This window comes from Thalassophryne amazonica, chromosome 3, assembly GCF_902500255.1.
Source record: "Thalassophryne amazonica chromosome 3, fThaAma1.1, whole genome shotgun sequence".
Lineage (NCBI taxonomy): Eukaryota > Metazoa > Chordata > Actinopteri > Batrachoidiformes > Batrachoididae > Thalassophryne > Thalassophryne amazonica.
The window spans coordinates 104,374,751-104,389,467 of record NC_047105.1 but is presented as its reverse complement, the minus strand read 5'-3'; the positions used below and the strand labels follow the sequence as shown (position 1 = coordinate 104,389,467).

Genomic DNA, 14,717 nt, shown 5'->3' with positions numbered 1-14,717 from the left:
CTGGCCAAAACTGGGACTGGAACTGGACCGTAGACTTCAACCTGCCGAGGAACCTGGAGAAGCAGACCCAGGTTCCAATAGCACCTCTAGCGTAAATCAAACCAGCAAAAACACGGATGGCTGGGCCGACAGTCCTCGAAGCCAACCACAGGCACCACGCAGGCTTCACCGGATCCACCAGGCGCCAGGGCAGCACAGATCCCACCAGAATTCTGCGCACAGAACGTCCAGACGCCAAACAGTGAGCCAAATGAAACTTCAGCTTCACCAGCTAGCCACTTTGTCTCCCACAATGGTGACTGTGCTTTCAGCCAAAAGGCAGCACAGGAGTCCAGCACAGAAAAGCTGGAACCTCCGATAAAAATTGAGGCAGAAAATTTTGTCCACCCGCCGACGAAAGCACCGGCCCCTGGAACAAGGGCTGGAGATCCAGCAATGTTTGGCAATCATACACTGATGTTTGGCATCAAGACTCTGTTTCGTAAATAGCATAAGTTTAAAAATAATAAAACTAACAGACTGGAGAGCAACAGACGGGCAGCCATACACAACAGCGCCATCTTAGTACTCCCTCCTCCCATCGGGTATTTCACTACTCTTCTTGTTGGTTGAGGTACTTACAAAAGTCATTCTCAAGAGGGTTCAGTGCCACCAAATTGCTGCTCAGCGACCATAGCGGTCTGGCTTCATGCACAAAAAGTCAACCAGTCAAGCACATCCTAGCTCTGAGAGCAGTCACTGAGTGCAAGTGTGAATATCTGGAAGTCTTCTTTTTGGTCTATGTTGAGTTTCACAAAGTGTTTGCTTGACTGTGGGTGCTGTACAGTGTGGAGGAAGAGTCTCTGATTTCTTACCAGTGAATCCTGGCATTTATCAGCGACATCTTCTGGCTCCTACACTGTTCAATGATTGCATTAACTCTGTGTTGGGTAAGGCTGTAGAGTCCTGCAACTTGGGTGTCTGTTGGTGAGAAATTGTTCACTGACGTTGACTTTGTGGATGATGCTGTAATCATTGTGTAATCAGTGAATGCCCCGATTGCAGCAGTTGAAAAGCTGAATGAGGAGTTGCAGTCTGGCTTTGTGACTGTCCAAGATCAAGACTAAGACCATCACTTTCACTTTCCTCTAGAGCAGGTGTGGACAACTTGTTCCAGAAAGGGCCAAGAGGGTGCAGGTTTTCTTTGCAGCCACTGACTCCACCAGGTGATTTCACTGATTAACTGATTCCATCTGCTCAAAGTGATATTAATCAGTGAAATCACCTGGTGGAGTTAGTGGCTGCAAAGAAAACCTGCACCCTCTTGGCCCTTTCTGGAACAAGTTGCCCACCCCTGCTCTAGATCATGATGCCACTTGCACTTATGTGAGTGTGTTGGTCTAAAAAATCAGATGTGGATGAACTCAGAGCTGCTATGTTGATACTGTCCTTCACCAGAAAGCAGCTCAGACTTGCAAAAACCTGGTCAATGGTCCAGCACTGTCTGTCTATCACTGTACAAAGAAGGCAATAGTAAGATGCACCTGACCTAAGCAGGTTCACAATGCACGTACACTCTGCCTGCACCTATCATCAAAAGTTACCTGAAATGGTGTAATAATAATGTTAATATCCTGCTCTCTCTATCTCTTTCTAACTCAGAGACAGGTGACATAATATGTGTAAAATACATGATGAGGCTGAAGAGAAAATAACATTAAATGGAATAATATTAAACGCTGATGAAAAAACCTCACCGTGCTGCGCGCTTTACCTTAGGGAGCTTTGGTGGCCACTGTCCGCTGTGCAGAAATCCTTTCACTTGTATCAAGCTTCTTCAATACTACAGTGCTGTGCACACTGCAGTTTAAAAGGAAGGACACATGCCAGTAAATCCAACCCCTTTGCACCCAGTGATGGCTTTGCACCAATATTTTCAGCCATTTAAATGGGAAATTGTGGTCAGACACACAAGAAATACACTTGCACCCTCTGTGCAACTAATTTTTGTGCCTACCATTAAAATAATTAGACTAAATACCTAGTATTGGACTCTAACAAGTGACCTACAGCAATAACGGGATGTTTCGGGGGGTTTTGTGTCAAATGAGCGGTTATTTTGGGAAACTCAGATGAGTACCACTTTTCATTGTTAGGAACTGCCCGCTCCGGTCAGCACAATCATGTGGCCTGCTTCACTGACCACGATCCAATGTGCAGGTGCCTCCGTGTTCAGGACCCCAGCAAATTAAAAATGCTGGTAGTGTCACCTGGTAGTGACAGATAGATGGATGCTTTCCGAAGATGGGGATGGACCTGTGGTTTGCCTGGGTGGCTGTCAACCAGGATCCAGGGCTATTCTGTCGTGTGTTCCACCAACACGTACTCCCAGACTCACTTGCCTACCTGCCTGTTTGCCAAATCTGCCTTCAAGCACATCCATGTCTATGTTTATTCTTTCAGGAAATGATCCTTTTTTGTTTTTCTTTGAATGTTTAGTGAGAGGTTATACAGGTAGGTCAGGTTATGCAAGATGTGGGGCTGATAAAATTCCTACCACTCCATAATGATGAGGAGGCACTTCTTCCCATGATGCATGTTCTCATACAGGCTGAGAATCTGAACAATGTACGGCCCCCCCGATACTCGCCAGTGCAGCTCTACCTCTCTTCTGGCTTTTGGACTGTCATAGAGAACCTATAAGAGTCACAGGGACAGACAATAACAAATTTGTTAGTTTCAACGTATCACAGGACCAATTCATGTGTTGATATTATAGCCAATAAAGTTTATTGACTTACAACATTTCTGAAATGTCAACAAACAAGAACAACAATAATAAAAACAACAATAACAATAATGCAAATAAATTATTATTACAACCCCAATTCCAATTAAGTTGGGATGTTGTGTAAAATGTAAATAAAAACAGAATACAATGATTTGCAAATCCTCTTCAACCTATATTCAACTGAATATACCACAAAGACAAGATATTTAATGTTCAAACTGATAAACGTTATTGTTTTTGTACAAATATTTGCTCATTTTGAAATGTATGTCTGCAACACGTTTCAAAAAAGCTGGGACAGTGGTATGTTTACCACTGTGTTACATCACCTTTCCTTCTAATAACAGTCAATAAGTGTTTGGGAACTGAGGACACTAATTGTTGAAGCTTTGTAGGTGAAATTCTTTCCAATTCTTGCTTGATATATGACTTCAGTTGTTCAACAGTCTGGGGTCTCTGTTGTCATAGTTTGGGCTTCATAATGCGCCAAACATTTTCAATGGGCAACAGGTCTGGACTGCAGGCAGGCCAGTCTAGTACCCGCACTCTTTTACTATGAGGCCACGCTGTTGTAACATGTGCAGAATGTGGCTTGGCATTGTCTTGCTGAAATAAGCAGGGATGTCCCTGAAAAAGACGGTGCTTGGATGGCAGCATGTGTTGCTCCAAAACCTGGATGTACCTTTCAGTATCGACGGTGCCATCACAGATGTGTAAGGTGCCCATGCCATGGGCACTAACACACCCCCATACCATCACAGATGCTGGCTTTTGAACGTTGTGCTGGTAACAATCTGGATGGTCTTTTTCCTCTTTTGTCCGGTGGACACAACGTCCATGATTTCCAAAAACAATGTGAAATGTGAAATCATCACACCACAGCACACTTTTCCACTTTGTGTCTGCCCATTCCAAATGAGCTCAGGCCCAGAGAAGGCAGCGGCGTTTCTGGATGCTGTTGATGTATGGCTTTTGCTTTGCATGGGAGAGTTTTAACTTGCACTTGTTGATGTAGCAACGAACTGTGTTAACTGACAATGGTTTTCTGAAGTGTTCCTGAGCCCACACGATAAGATTCTTTACACAATGATGTTGGTTTTTAATGCAGTGCCGCCTGAGGGATCCAAGGTCATGGGCATTCAATGTTGGTTTTTGGCCTTGCTGCTTACGTGTAGAAAGTTCTCCAGATTCTCTGAATCTTCTGATTATATTATGCACTGTAGATGATGGAATCCCTAAATTCCTTGCAATTGAACATTGAGAAACATTGTTCTTAAACTGTTGGACTATTTTTGCACACAGTTGTTCACAAAATGATGATCTTCCCCCCATCTTTGCTTGTCAATGGCTGAGCTTTTTGGGGATGCTCCTTTTATACCCAATCATGACACTCACCTGTTTCCAATTAACCTGTTCACCTGTGGAATGTTACAAACAGGTGTTCTTTTAACACTGTTGCCCCTGTTCCAACTTTTTTGAAATGTGTTGCAGGCATCCATTTCAAAATGAGCAAATATTTGCACAAAAACAATAAAGTTTATCAGATTCAACATTAAATATCTTGTCTTTGTGGTGTATTCAATTGAATATAGGTTGAAGAGGATTTGCAAATCATTGTATTCTGTTCTTTACATTTCACACAATGCTGCAACTTCATGGGAATTGGGGTTGTATTTTAATTGTAATTTTCTAAAGATATTCTTGATTTCTATTTTTCATATGCATGAGTGCATATGATAGAACCCAAAACATGGTGAACTATGCCTGGGCAGGGTGAAGCCAGAGGAAAACTCCTGGGCAGTAAATTCTGTGTACTTGTCTATGGAAATGCAGAACTGAGCTATCTCTAACCATAATCCAATAAAAATATGCCAATTGTGTTGTTTTGTTGTAGTTATTTTTGTCACTGCTACAGTAACTGAAGACAGATTTGTAATGATGGCAAGCACAGCCACGTGTTTGTAAGACATGTTACAAGTGCACATGCACAGCATGTGGCCGACCTTCACATAGCACACAACCTCTATCAGTGAGTATTTTGGGAGCTGGCAGTGATGATCTCATAGGGGTCACAGACTGAGCATGGAAAGCAAAACACACACACACACACACACACACACACACACACACACACACACACACACACACACACACACACACACACACACACACACACACACGGGCAATCTGTGAGTGACAGTTTCCCCACTACCAAAAATGTGACGTAAATATTTCCCAAAAGCTGAGAATCACTTATGTTGAAATGCTTTCACATTCCTTGGAAACTACACAGCGAGAAGCAGCAGCTGCTAACCATAAGGACGGCCCCCAAACGCCACAAAAAAGTGAATGAAAATGAGGAAGTGAGTGTTTCAGGGTGGCCAGCTGTTTGAATGTTGAAGTTGATGATTTCCTGTGGCTCGTCTGACCCGCTGCACACTGTGCCATTACTCCGTTCAGTCTCACCCAGTCAATGTGGCTCCCAACAAGGCGGAGCTGCAGCTTTGATTGGCCGTGTCAATTATAGCTTTATGGTTTAAGATTGCATGTCAGATTGTTACTTTAATTTCCTGCCCCGACAGACCTGACTGTAATAAACCTGGACTAAATATACAAAAAGGGAGCAACAGCTCACACACACAACAAGCTGAGGAACCGTGCAAAAAGTAAGCCACCAAGACAGCTCTGAAGGACTTACAGGCTTCTGTGGCCGTGACTATAGAGACTGTGCATAGTGCAAGTTTTATCTGTTGTATCAGTGGCTATACAATGTCATATTGGAGAGAAACCAAAGACAATGTGAAATTACAGCTTCAGTTTTCCAGGAGGAGGCTGTGCTGAAGGCAACATCAGTGTAATTTATAAAGAACGTAGGATGTCTCATTTTGGGAGGAAAAAAACATTTTAATTTGTTGTCTGTGTTACAGCATTTGGACAAAAGTGCCTCATGATTGATGTTTTAAAATGGCTTTGAGAGGGGTTAAGAAGCTGACTTGTCGCTTCCGAAAAGTAGCAAAGCAATGAACCAACGAAGCAGCAGATCGGAGCACTGCTTCTTTGTTTCAAGCTTCAAAGTGGAGCAGTTACAGAAGCGGTTGATTACAAACCGTATGTAAAGAAAAATGTAAAGAAATGATCATTTTCCCGATAAAACACCCTCAAAAACAATGACCACTCTGAAGGACCGATAAGGGACTCATTAAGCAAAAAGGCTATTGATGTCGGTGGATCGAATCATTTCTTAACAATTCTTGAAAAGAACTGGTTCACGATACCCATGGGGGTTGAAAACCACAGGACTAAACAGTACCATAATATTTAGATTTCTTAATCAAGCCAAGTCTGGGTGTATTCGCTGGTGCCATGTTTTGCCCACAACACCACAGAAGCACCATGGGTCCTGCATGGCAACCACCCAGGCAGACAACTGGGCCATCCCTTATTTATAAAATAACCATCTATCTGCCACAGCCAGGTGAATCATGGGCGTCCCCTTGGTCTTCTCCCACTACTGCGGTCCTCAACACTCAGGCACCTACAATAAGTGCTGGATCATGCACAGAGAAACAGGCCACAAGGACAAAATGTTGTATTTCTTAGTGATTATTGCAAATAAAGTCCAAAAAAATATTCAGTGATGTAGAAATTTGTAGAAGCAAAATTATAAAAATTGTGTTTCTGTCCACATACATACCTGACTGTCCTTTGCAGAACACTGCAGCCACATTGTAGACATAACTAATGTTTACAATAATAACAACATGTCTAAACCCTGACCCACGAGCAAACACGGAATGCAAAACCAGTGAAGATGTGCTGGAAAAACTGGAAAAATGTGAACTGCGAGAAATATTTAATGCATTTGATTCATTTTGAAAGAATTTTTTAAAAGAATGTTGTGATACTGCAACATACTCTGCAGACTCCTGCATGTTTACCGACACTCTATGAAGCGGTGTTCAGAGCGTTGACGTGTTGTGATAAAACGGTGGTTTATCTTTATGATACCTAACAATAAAACAAAGCTCATAAAGGCTGCAGCTGAACGAGTGGTGCTCGGCGTTAATCAATGACAGTAATAATACAAACCCTTGATGACTGCACCTGCTTCAAGCAAAAACTAAAAAAACAAGCTCACAATCATTTTGACCTCCAACTAAAATTACAGCAGCTTTTGTTTTTTATCAGACATACAACTCAATTACTGAAGGAAAAATGGTGTTAGTGTACAAAACTGAAAATGTTTCAATAGAATCCTCCATGAACGCTTCATCCAGCAAAGCTGGAAGCACGTCAGACTATAAAATGGAAAAATCACCAGGAAAATGTGTGTTTGTAATGACATTAAGAGTTAATGGCATTGGTCAGAGGCTCTCCCAGCACTCCTCCTGGCAGTCAGAAAAGCCCATGGTAAGAATATCCCGAAGACGGTAAGAGAATTACATTAAAAGCATGGCTACCATCCAGGTCTGCTGCAAAGTGGATTAAACCAATACCCGTGCTCTTAATTAAACCGGTGAGGCGGTCATCTTACCCCAACCCCCTCCACATCATCCACTCTCTATTGTTTCCTTCATCATTTGGCTTGAGATTAAAAACATGGAGTAAAAGTCATAAATTAAACGATTTAGTGGGTTTTCATTGTGGCTTTTAATTACACTAAACAAGCAGTGGTGGGAGAAGTACTTGGGTCTTTTACTCAAGAAGAACTAGTCATACCACTCTGTAGAAGTACTCTGCTAGAAGTAAAATTCCTGCATTATAAATGTTACTTAAGTGAAAGTACATACAAAAGCAGCTGCATAAAAATATACTGAAAATAACAAAGTAAAAATGCAGAAAAATGCAGAAGTTATAATTCCTGTTGCATTAATGGGGTTTGTCACTTTAATGTTGCAGCTGGTACTTGCGGAGATCATATTAATTTATTTCTACATATTTCACATATTACTTCACAAACTACTGGGTAGCTTGAAAATGTCTCCCTGAGGATAAACAAAACCCTATTAACATAATAATACAAGGCATTCTTTAATCATGTTTTGTATTTGTCATCTAAATTGAAAAAGTAACTCATAACTAAAGCTGTCAAATAAATCTGTGTGTTTCCATTGAAGAAAACATAGTAATTAACAATCCCAGCCCTCTTGACCTTTCAACTTTTGTCATCACATTTTTCATTGATGTTTGTCTGTCTTTCTCGTCTTCCGCCTCTTTTTCCCGGGGGACTGTGACTCTGGCTTGGCAGCTCTAATCCAGATGGATTAATGTGGATTGTTAAATGTTTTCGAGATGCAGCCCAGTGTTGACAGGCATCGGCGTGGTGATCCGGTGCATGTGTGCCCTCATGTGTAGGTGAGGTTATGCCCATGATTCAGAGAGAAGCATCGTCCTTAATGTTTCTGTGCAGCTGCCTCACGTCACGTGAGTGTACTTTTTATTTTGTTCTTGACCAGTGACAGGGTGAGGTTCCCTGAAGATACATGCATCAAAAACTTAATTTAAAGTGTTAAATGAATAGTTTTTAAGTGTGACACTCTATCAGTATTGATTCAATCATTACTTTTCTCCAACTACTTATTCAAATTAAGGGTCATGGGGTGGGGGCTGGAGCCTTTCCCAGTGGTCACTGGGTGAGAGGCGGTGTTTTCTGCATAAATAAACATTCATTCTTCTGCTCAAATAGCAAGCTAAGGTGAATCCATGCGGGAAACCTCTTTGAGCCACTGCAGTCTGTATTTAGAAAATATCATTCCACAGAGACAGCTCTCACTAAAGTGGTAAATGATCACTACGGTTCTGGTGCGGTTACATCTTAGTGCTGTGTTTGATACCATGAATCACCATATTCTACTCGACAGGCTGGATTACTGGGAATGCCCTTGCATGGTTTACATCAGTGGTCTCCAAACTATTCCAGAAAGGGCCGAGAGGGTGCAGGTTTTCTTTGTAGCCATTGACTCCAGAAGGTGATTTCACTGATGAACTCATCCCACCTGCTCCAAGTGATGTTAAACAGTGAAATCACCTGCTGAATTCAGTGGCTGCAAAGAAAACCTGCATATTAAAGTTCTGTTATTAACCTATAAAATTATTCACAGACTAGCACCTCCCTACTTAGCTGACTTTCTTAGGGCTAGCGGCCGTTAATCACCTTAGTATTCTCTTTGTTTTCCTGTTGATTTACTGCTGTCGATTTACTGCTGGTGAACTATACCTTAGGTGTAGTTTTTCTGGTGGACTGATTCTGCTCTTTTTCTCTCTGTCCAAAGTACTGATAACATTGCACAAGACTGACAGCTGCAAACCACAGGGTGCTGCATTGACCAAGGGATGCCATGCCTGAAACTGATGCAGTACACTGTAGTCTGCGTTTGGAACAAACTTTCCTATTTTCTGTTTCTTCAGCTCTGTAAAACTTTGTAAACACCTTGCAACTGGTAGAATGGCCTAAGCAGTGGGTCACCCCTCTGAGTCTGGTCTGCTTGAGGTTTCTTCCTCAATATCATCAGAGGGATTGTTTCCTTACCACTGTCACCTGTGTGCTTGCTCCAGGGGTTGGTAAGGTTTGACCTTACTTGTGTGAAGCGCCTTGAGGCAGTTTTGTTGTGATTTGGTCCTAAATAAATGAAATAAATTTAAATTAAATTTAAAATCAGGTCAATCATTTCCCTCTTTTTCTCCAAATAAAAGTGCCAAATGTTAAGTAAAGTATTTACTTGACATTTGTCCTTAATATTACCACACTACGTACTATTTTTGCACCATGTAAAAGACATTTTCAGGTTTCTACCCACAAAATGATTAATCACCAAGAGCAGCCATATTTGTTTTCTTTTGGTGGGTTCCCTATGATGTCATAGTGGATTCCTGTAATGTTTCCTTACTCCCTGCACATGGAACATGTAAGATTATGTTTCAACATCTACAAAACCAGGCACACAGTATTTCTATTTCATGACAAGCTTCACTTTCCACAAAGGAGTCTGCGATTAAGGCTTCACAGCTTCTTGACAGTCCTGTCTGTCTTAATTTTATTTTGATATGTTAAAAGATGCCAACACACCCAAAATATGAGGTTCACTAGTTTTCACCTGAATCTATCAGAAGTTATTAATCATCAGTTATTAGTCAATAGTTATTAATCAAATAAAAAACTCAACAAAACAAACAAAACTTTAATTCAGTTACAGATTTTAAAGACCTCCACATCAAAATTCACTAGACAGCAAAAACGGGGTGTTAAAACAAATAAAAAAAAAAAAACATGCCAAATCAACATTCCACACGGCATTCCTTATTTGACAAAATAAAAGTTTTCATATCCACAAAAGTAACACTGAAATTGATATTTTGGTTGATATCAACTGATATTACAAGCCAACCGATATATCAATATTATCAACTATCAAAAAAGTAATTGTCTTCAAGCCAAAAACACGCTGCAACCAAGCATGTTTTACCAAAAGCTAAGCTTGCCAATGATTATCTGGCTCACTTAAAATTACACAAACAGGGAGTTCTGTTGTTAGATTTATTTCCTTCTGCACTGCAGTGATTCTGGAGGTCCAGCAATCATCTTAGTTCTGTTTTATAATATTTTTTAACAGATGTTCAAGACTGAGTAGAAACATGAGGTGTTGAAACATGAAAAATAAAGCAAATGTTTGTCCTGTAATGCATCACGTAATTATCTGTTTGTTAAAATTTAGTTATTTATTCATTCTTCTTTTCCTGTTTAGGGTCATGGGAGGTTGGAAGGGTGGGGGGTGAACCTACACAATAAAATCACCAGTGTAAAACTAACACTGACAGAGTTAAATTAACACGCCCTGTGTACATATGGTCCCACTCTGGCCACAATAGGACCATATGTACACTGGCAGTGTTAATTTAACACTGGTGATTTTACTGTGTGGGACCTTCTCTCTGGGAGGCAACAGTCCTAAACACTAAGACAACATGCTGCACATTTACTGGCACATTTTAAATTTGTGTGTGAAAAAAAACCCTATCATTTAGGTATCGTGTTGCACTCATGATGTATCAGCAAGTGGGAAATTACAAGCTCAAATTTGGACCACATGTTTTGAACATATGTTTGAGTTGAATTTTTTTATTTATTTATATTTTTTTGCTATGAAACTCCCGTGGAATTTCAGAGTGCTGATTTATCCGACTCAACATCATAAGTACAATCACAGCATCCTGTGTCATGGCTGTTAAGATAGTAATTTACAAATGTCATTGATTTCCTTTTAATAAATCATTTACTTTTCTAGCGTTACAGTTTTTGAAAAGACATCTATAATCTATTGAAATACGAGGTCTATTAGAAAAGTATCCGACCTTATTATTTTTTCAAAAACCATATGGATTTGAATCACGTGTGATTACATCAGACATGCTTGAACCCTCGTGGGCATGCGAGAGTTTTTTCACGCCTGTCGGTTACGTCATTCGCCTCTGGGCAGTCTTTGAGTGAGGAGTCGCCCACCCTCTCGTCGTTGTTTCATTGTTTAGGAATGGCTCAGAGACTGCTGCTTTGTTTGATCAAAATTTTTTCAAAACTCTAAGGCACAACTGAGTGGACACCATTCGATAAATTCAGCTGGTTTTCGTTGAAAATTTTAACGGCTGATGAGAGATTTTGGTCTGGTAGTGTCGCTTTAAGGACGGCCCACGGCGCCTGACAGCGATCTGCGCTTCGAGGCGGCAGCGTCTCACCATTTCAAGTTGAAAACTTCCACATTTCAGGCTCTGTTGACCCAGTAAGTCGTCAGAGAACAGAGAACTTTCAGAAGAAGTCGGCATGAGGAGTTTATTCGGACATTCCATTGTTAACGGACATTTTGTAATGAAAGAACGTGCGGGCAGAGTCGCATGTCGGGCCGGACCCGACCGCGGGGGGTCGCGACAGGAAAAACACCTCCGTTAGAAACCTTAACGGGCAAGTTGGAACATGCCCAAGCTGTTAAACAATTCTCAGTTACTCACTTGTTGAAAGCCATCAAAAGCCACCTGAATTTTACAAACGGTTTTCAACACGGAGGTGTTTTTCCTGTCGCGGCGCACACAGATTCGCCGAGTCGTCACGGAAACGACTCGGCGAATTTGCGCGCACGTCTTTCATTCCAAAATGTCCTTAAACAGTGGAATGTCCGCATAAAGTCCTCATGCCGGCCTCTTCTGAATCTTCTCTGTTCTCTCACGACGTCCTGGGTGAATTAAGCCTTAAATTAGGATGATTTCAGTTCGAAACAGGCCGACGACGGCGCCTGGAAGCGCTGCACAACGTCCCGCTCCGTGGGAAGTCCTTACACCGACAGAAACACCCCATAATCTCTCATCAGCTGTTAAACTTTTCACCGAAAACCAGCTTAATTTCTCGAATAGTATCCACTCGGATATTCCTCACAGGTCCAGAAAAAATGTTGATAAAGCAATGCGCGCCGTCTCGAGCAGCGAGCGAAACAAAGGAACTCAGCCGAGACGCCAGGACCACATCTCACTCAAGGCCTGCCCACAGGGAAATGACATCACCGACACGCGTGAAAAAACTCACGCATGCGCACGAGGGTTCAAGCATGATTGGTGTAATCGCACGTCATTCAAATCCATATAGTTAAAAAAAATAAAAGGGTCGGTTTATTATCTAATAGACCTCATATACACATTTAAAGTGATGGCTCTGGTCTTGTTCTGTATCTCCTTCCTCAGTTTTCAATAAAATCACCATTTTTTTCAGTGTCGCTAGACCTGTTGAAGGTCTCCATCCTTGGGACATTTAGGGGGTGCTGGGGGGGGGGGGGGCGCTGAAGGGGAATATATAGCACATACAAGTAATACAGCTACAAAGTGAACTCCCATGTAGCATCACAACCACATAACTGCCATAAAATCAGCATAACCTGGTTGTAGGAAGTGACGTTCACAGCTTGGACACTACTGGCCCTCCAGCTTATGTGTTGTCATGGATATGTAACATCACATTTTAGAGTTCTATACCCCGTGAAAGATGCAAAAATGCCACGACAGCGCTCCACTATATTATGACGTAGCATGATTTATTTGAGCCCAACATTTATCACTATTACTAACTAGCATAAAATCAATAATGTTGAGTTGCAGCAGTTGGGCAGTGTGACGCAGATGTAATCAATATTCCAGTCAAGGGATCTTGTCATCTGGATGAACCAATCCAGTCAATGGTTGTGCAGAACCCAACCGACCATCTAGTAACTGATACTGTCACTGAGTCCAGGCTAAGAATAGAAATACACTCATCTGAGACATTTTCTGTCTGGCTCACCCACACCAGGCTGCTGTAATAACTTATTTATGTGTTCCTTGTAAAGGCAACAGCAAAACCTACACCTTCCTGTGGGCAACCATATGATTTTCCACATAGATCTACTGAACGCACTCATTTAGGAACTAGTAAGGTCCCAATTTGGCCTTTCGGGTTTTCAGAAGTGACTGTCACCTTGAAAACATCGGCGTGGAATTTTTTGAATATTACCCAGCCATAGCTATGAAACCCAACCAGCAGGTTGTGGGTTCAAGCCTATCCTGAGGTCTTTGTGTGTGTGTGTGTGTGTGTGTGTGTGGCAACAACAGGCAATCAAAGTTTAAAATATTTTTCATGTAAACACATGTATATGTCATAAAGTAACATTTAAATAGATAAAAAAATGCACACCAAGATCCTCCGCTGAGGTGCACATGCAGAAGTACTAACTCAAATATAAAGAAAAGCATAGCACACTCAAAATATTGATGTCTAGAAGCTGTTTTATTTCATAATAATTACGTTTCGGCCAAAAGGCCTTCGTCAGATAGCAGCTTCCGTTGGAACTTATGAAATAAAACAGCGGCTAGACATCAATATTTTGAGTGTGCTATGCTTTTTTTTTATAATAAAGTAACACTTTGTCATAAATTTAACACCATTAAATTAGACTATAACATAGGGTTAATTTTAATATTATTTAAGAATTAACACTCAGCAGTGGAACTTTTCATTAAAAGTGTTATTACACTTTATAACGGCGTTCTTACTCAGGAATGTAAAGTTGTTTGTGTTCCTGTTTGTATCTTTTATTGCTGTAAATGTAATTCTGTGTGTGAGACTCGAACTCAGTGTGACCGGCCACACTAACGGTAGAAGCTTTATTCATTTATTTTAAATTGGATTTTTAATGTTTTTTTTTATTATTATTACAAGAGGTGTGTTACCTTGAGGGCGCACTTCTCTCCGGTCTTCTTGTTGAAACATTGCAGCACTTTGCCGTTGATTCCTAAACCCAGAACCTCAGTGGAGATCTTGTAGTCGTCTGTCACCGCGTTCCGTTTGATCTCCGGTTTGGGATAAACCGGTATGGGGAAGTTGGTGGACTCGGTGTCTTTGTGTGTCGGTGAGTCCGGTTCCGCTTCAGCCTTTGGCACTTCTTGTTTGTCATTCTGGAGCATGTTGTCACAAAGTGACTCCTGTAATCGGCTGAGAGAAGAATCCTCACTTCCGCCGCTGCGACAATAAAACGATGTATTCCTTTAAAGCTCACTGTACATCCAGAAACATTTAATTCATTTATTTATTTTAATAAAATCAATCCATCAGTGTAGTTCCCTTCCCTCGGGTCAGAGTCGTGTGCTCACATGGTCCCTGTCAAGGGGTTTTGTGAGCACCGCCTCCTCCACTTCAAACACACTGCGCGTCTCCGCCTTAAAGGAGCAGATCTGGGGTCAGCGATAAGATTAGAGCGCTGGTTGCCAGATCTCATGGAAGAAACAAGCAGTCGTGCCTGCGAACACCATACAGCCTATGGTGAAAAACAAGCTCAAAGACCCATGCAAGATCAAAATAAGCGTTCAGACTGTACATATTTATTATATTTTTAAGTTAATACAGCAACCGGTACCCAGTTATAGCTGGGTGGACTTAAGA

The 14,717-nt window shown here is 41.4% G+C and overlaps 1 protein-coding gene across 1 annotated transcript in view; it reads right to left on the bottom strand.

The window, feature by feature from the left end:
* The window catches only part of mapkapk3 (MAPK activated protein kinase 3), a 75,152-nt gene extending 60,720 nt beyond the window's left edge, over nucleotides 1-14,432 (bottom strand). Inside the window, exons 1-2 of the mRNA XM_034167212.1 lie at nucleotides 14,009-14,432; nucleotides 2,537-2,676 (exon numbers count right to left, since the gene is read on the bottom strand). Coding sequence (XP_034023103.1) covers nucleotides 2,537-2,676; nucleotides 14,009-14,242 — 374 coding nt within the window. The 5' untranslated portion in view covers nucleotides 14,243-14,432. The remainder of the gene's footprint in view (nucleotides 1-2,536; nucleotides 2,677-14,008) is intronic.
* Between the last annotated feature and the right edge of the window lie 285 nt (nucleotides 14,433-14,717).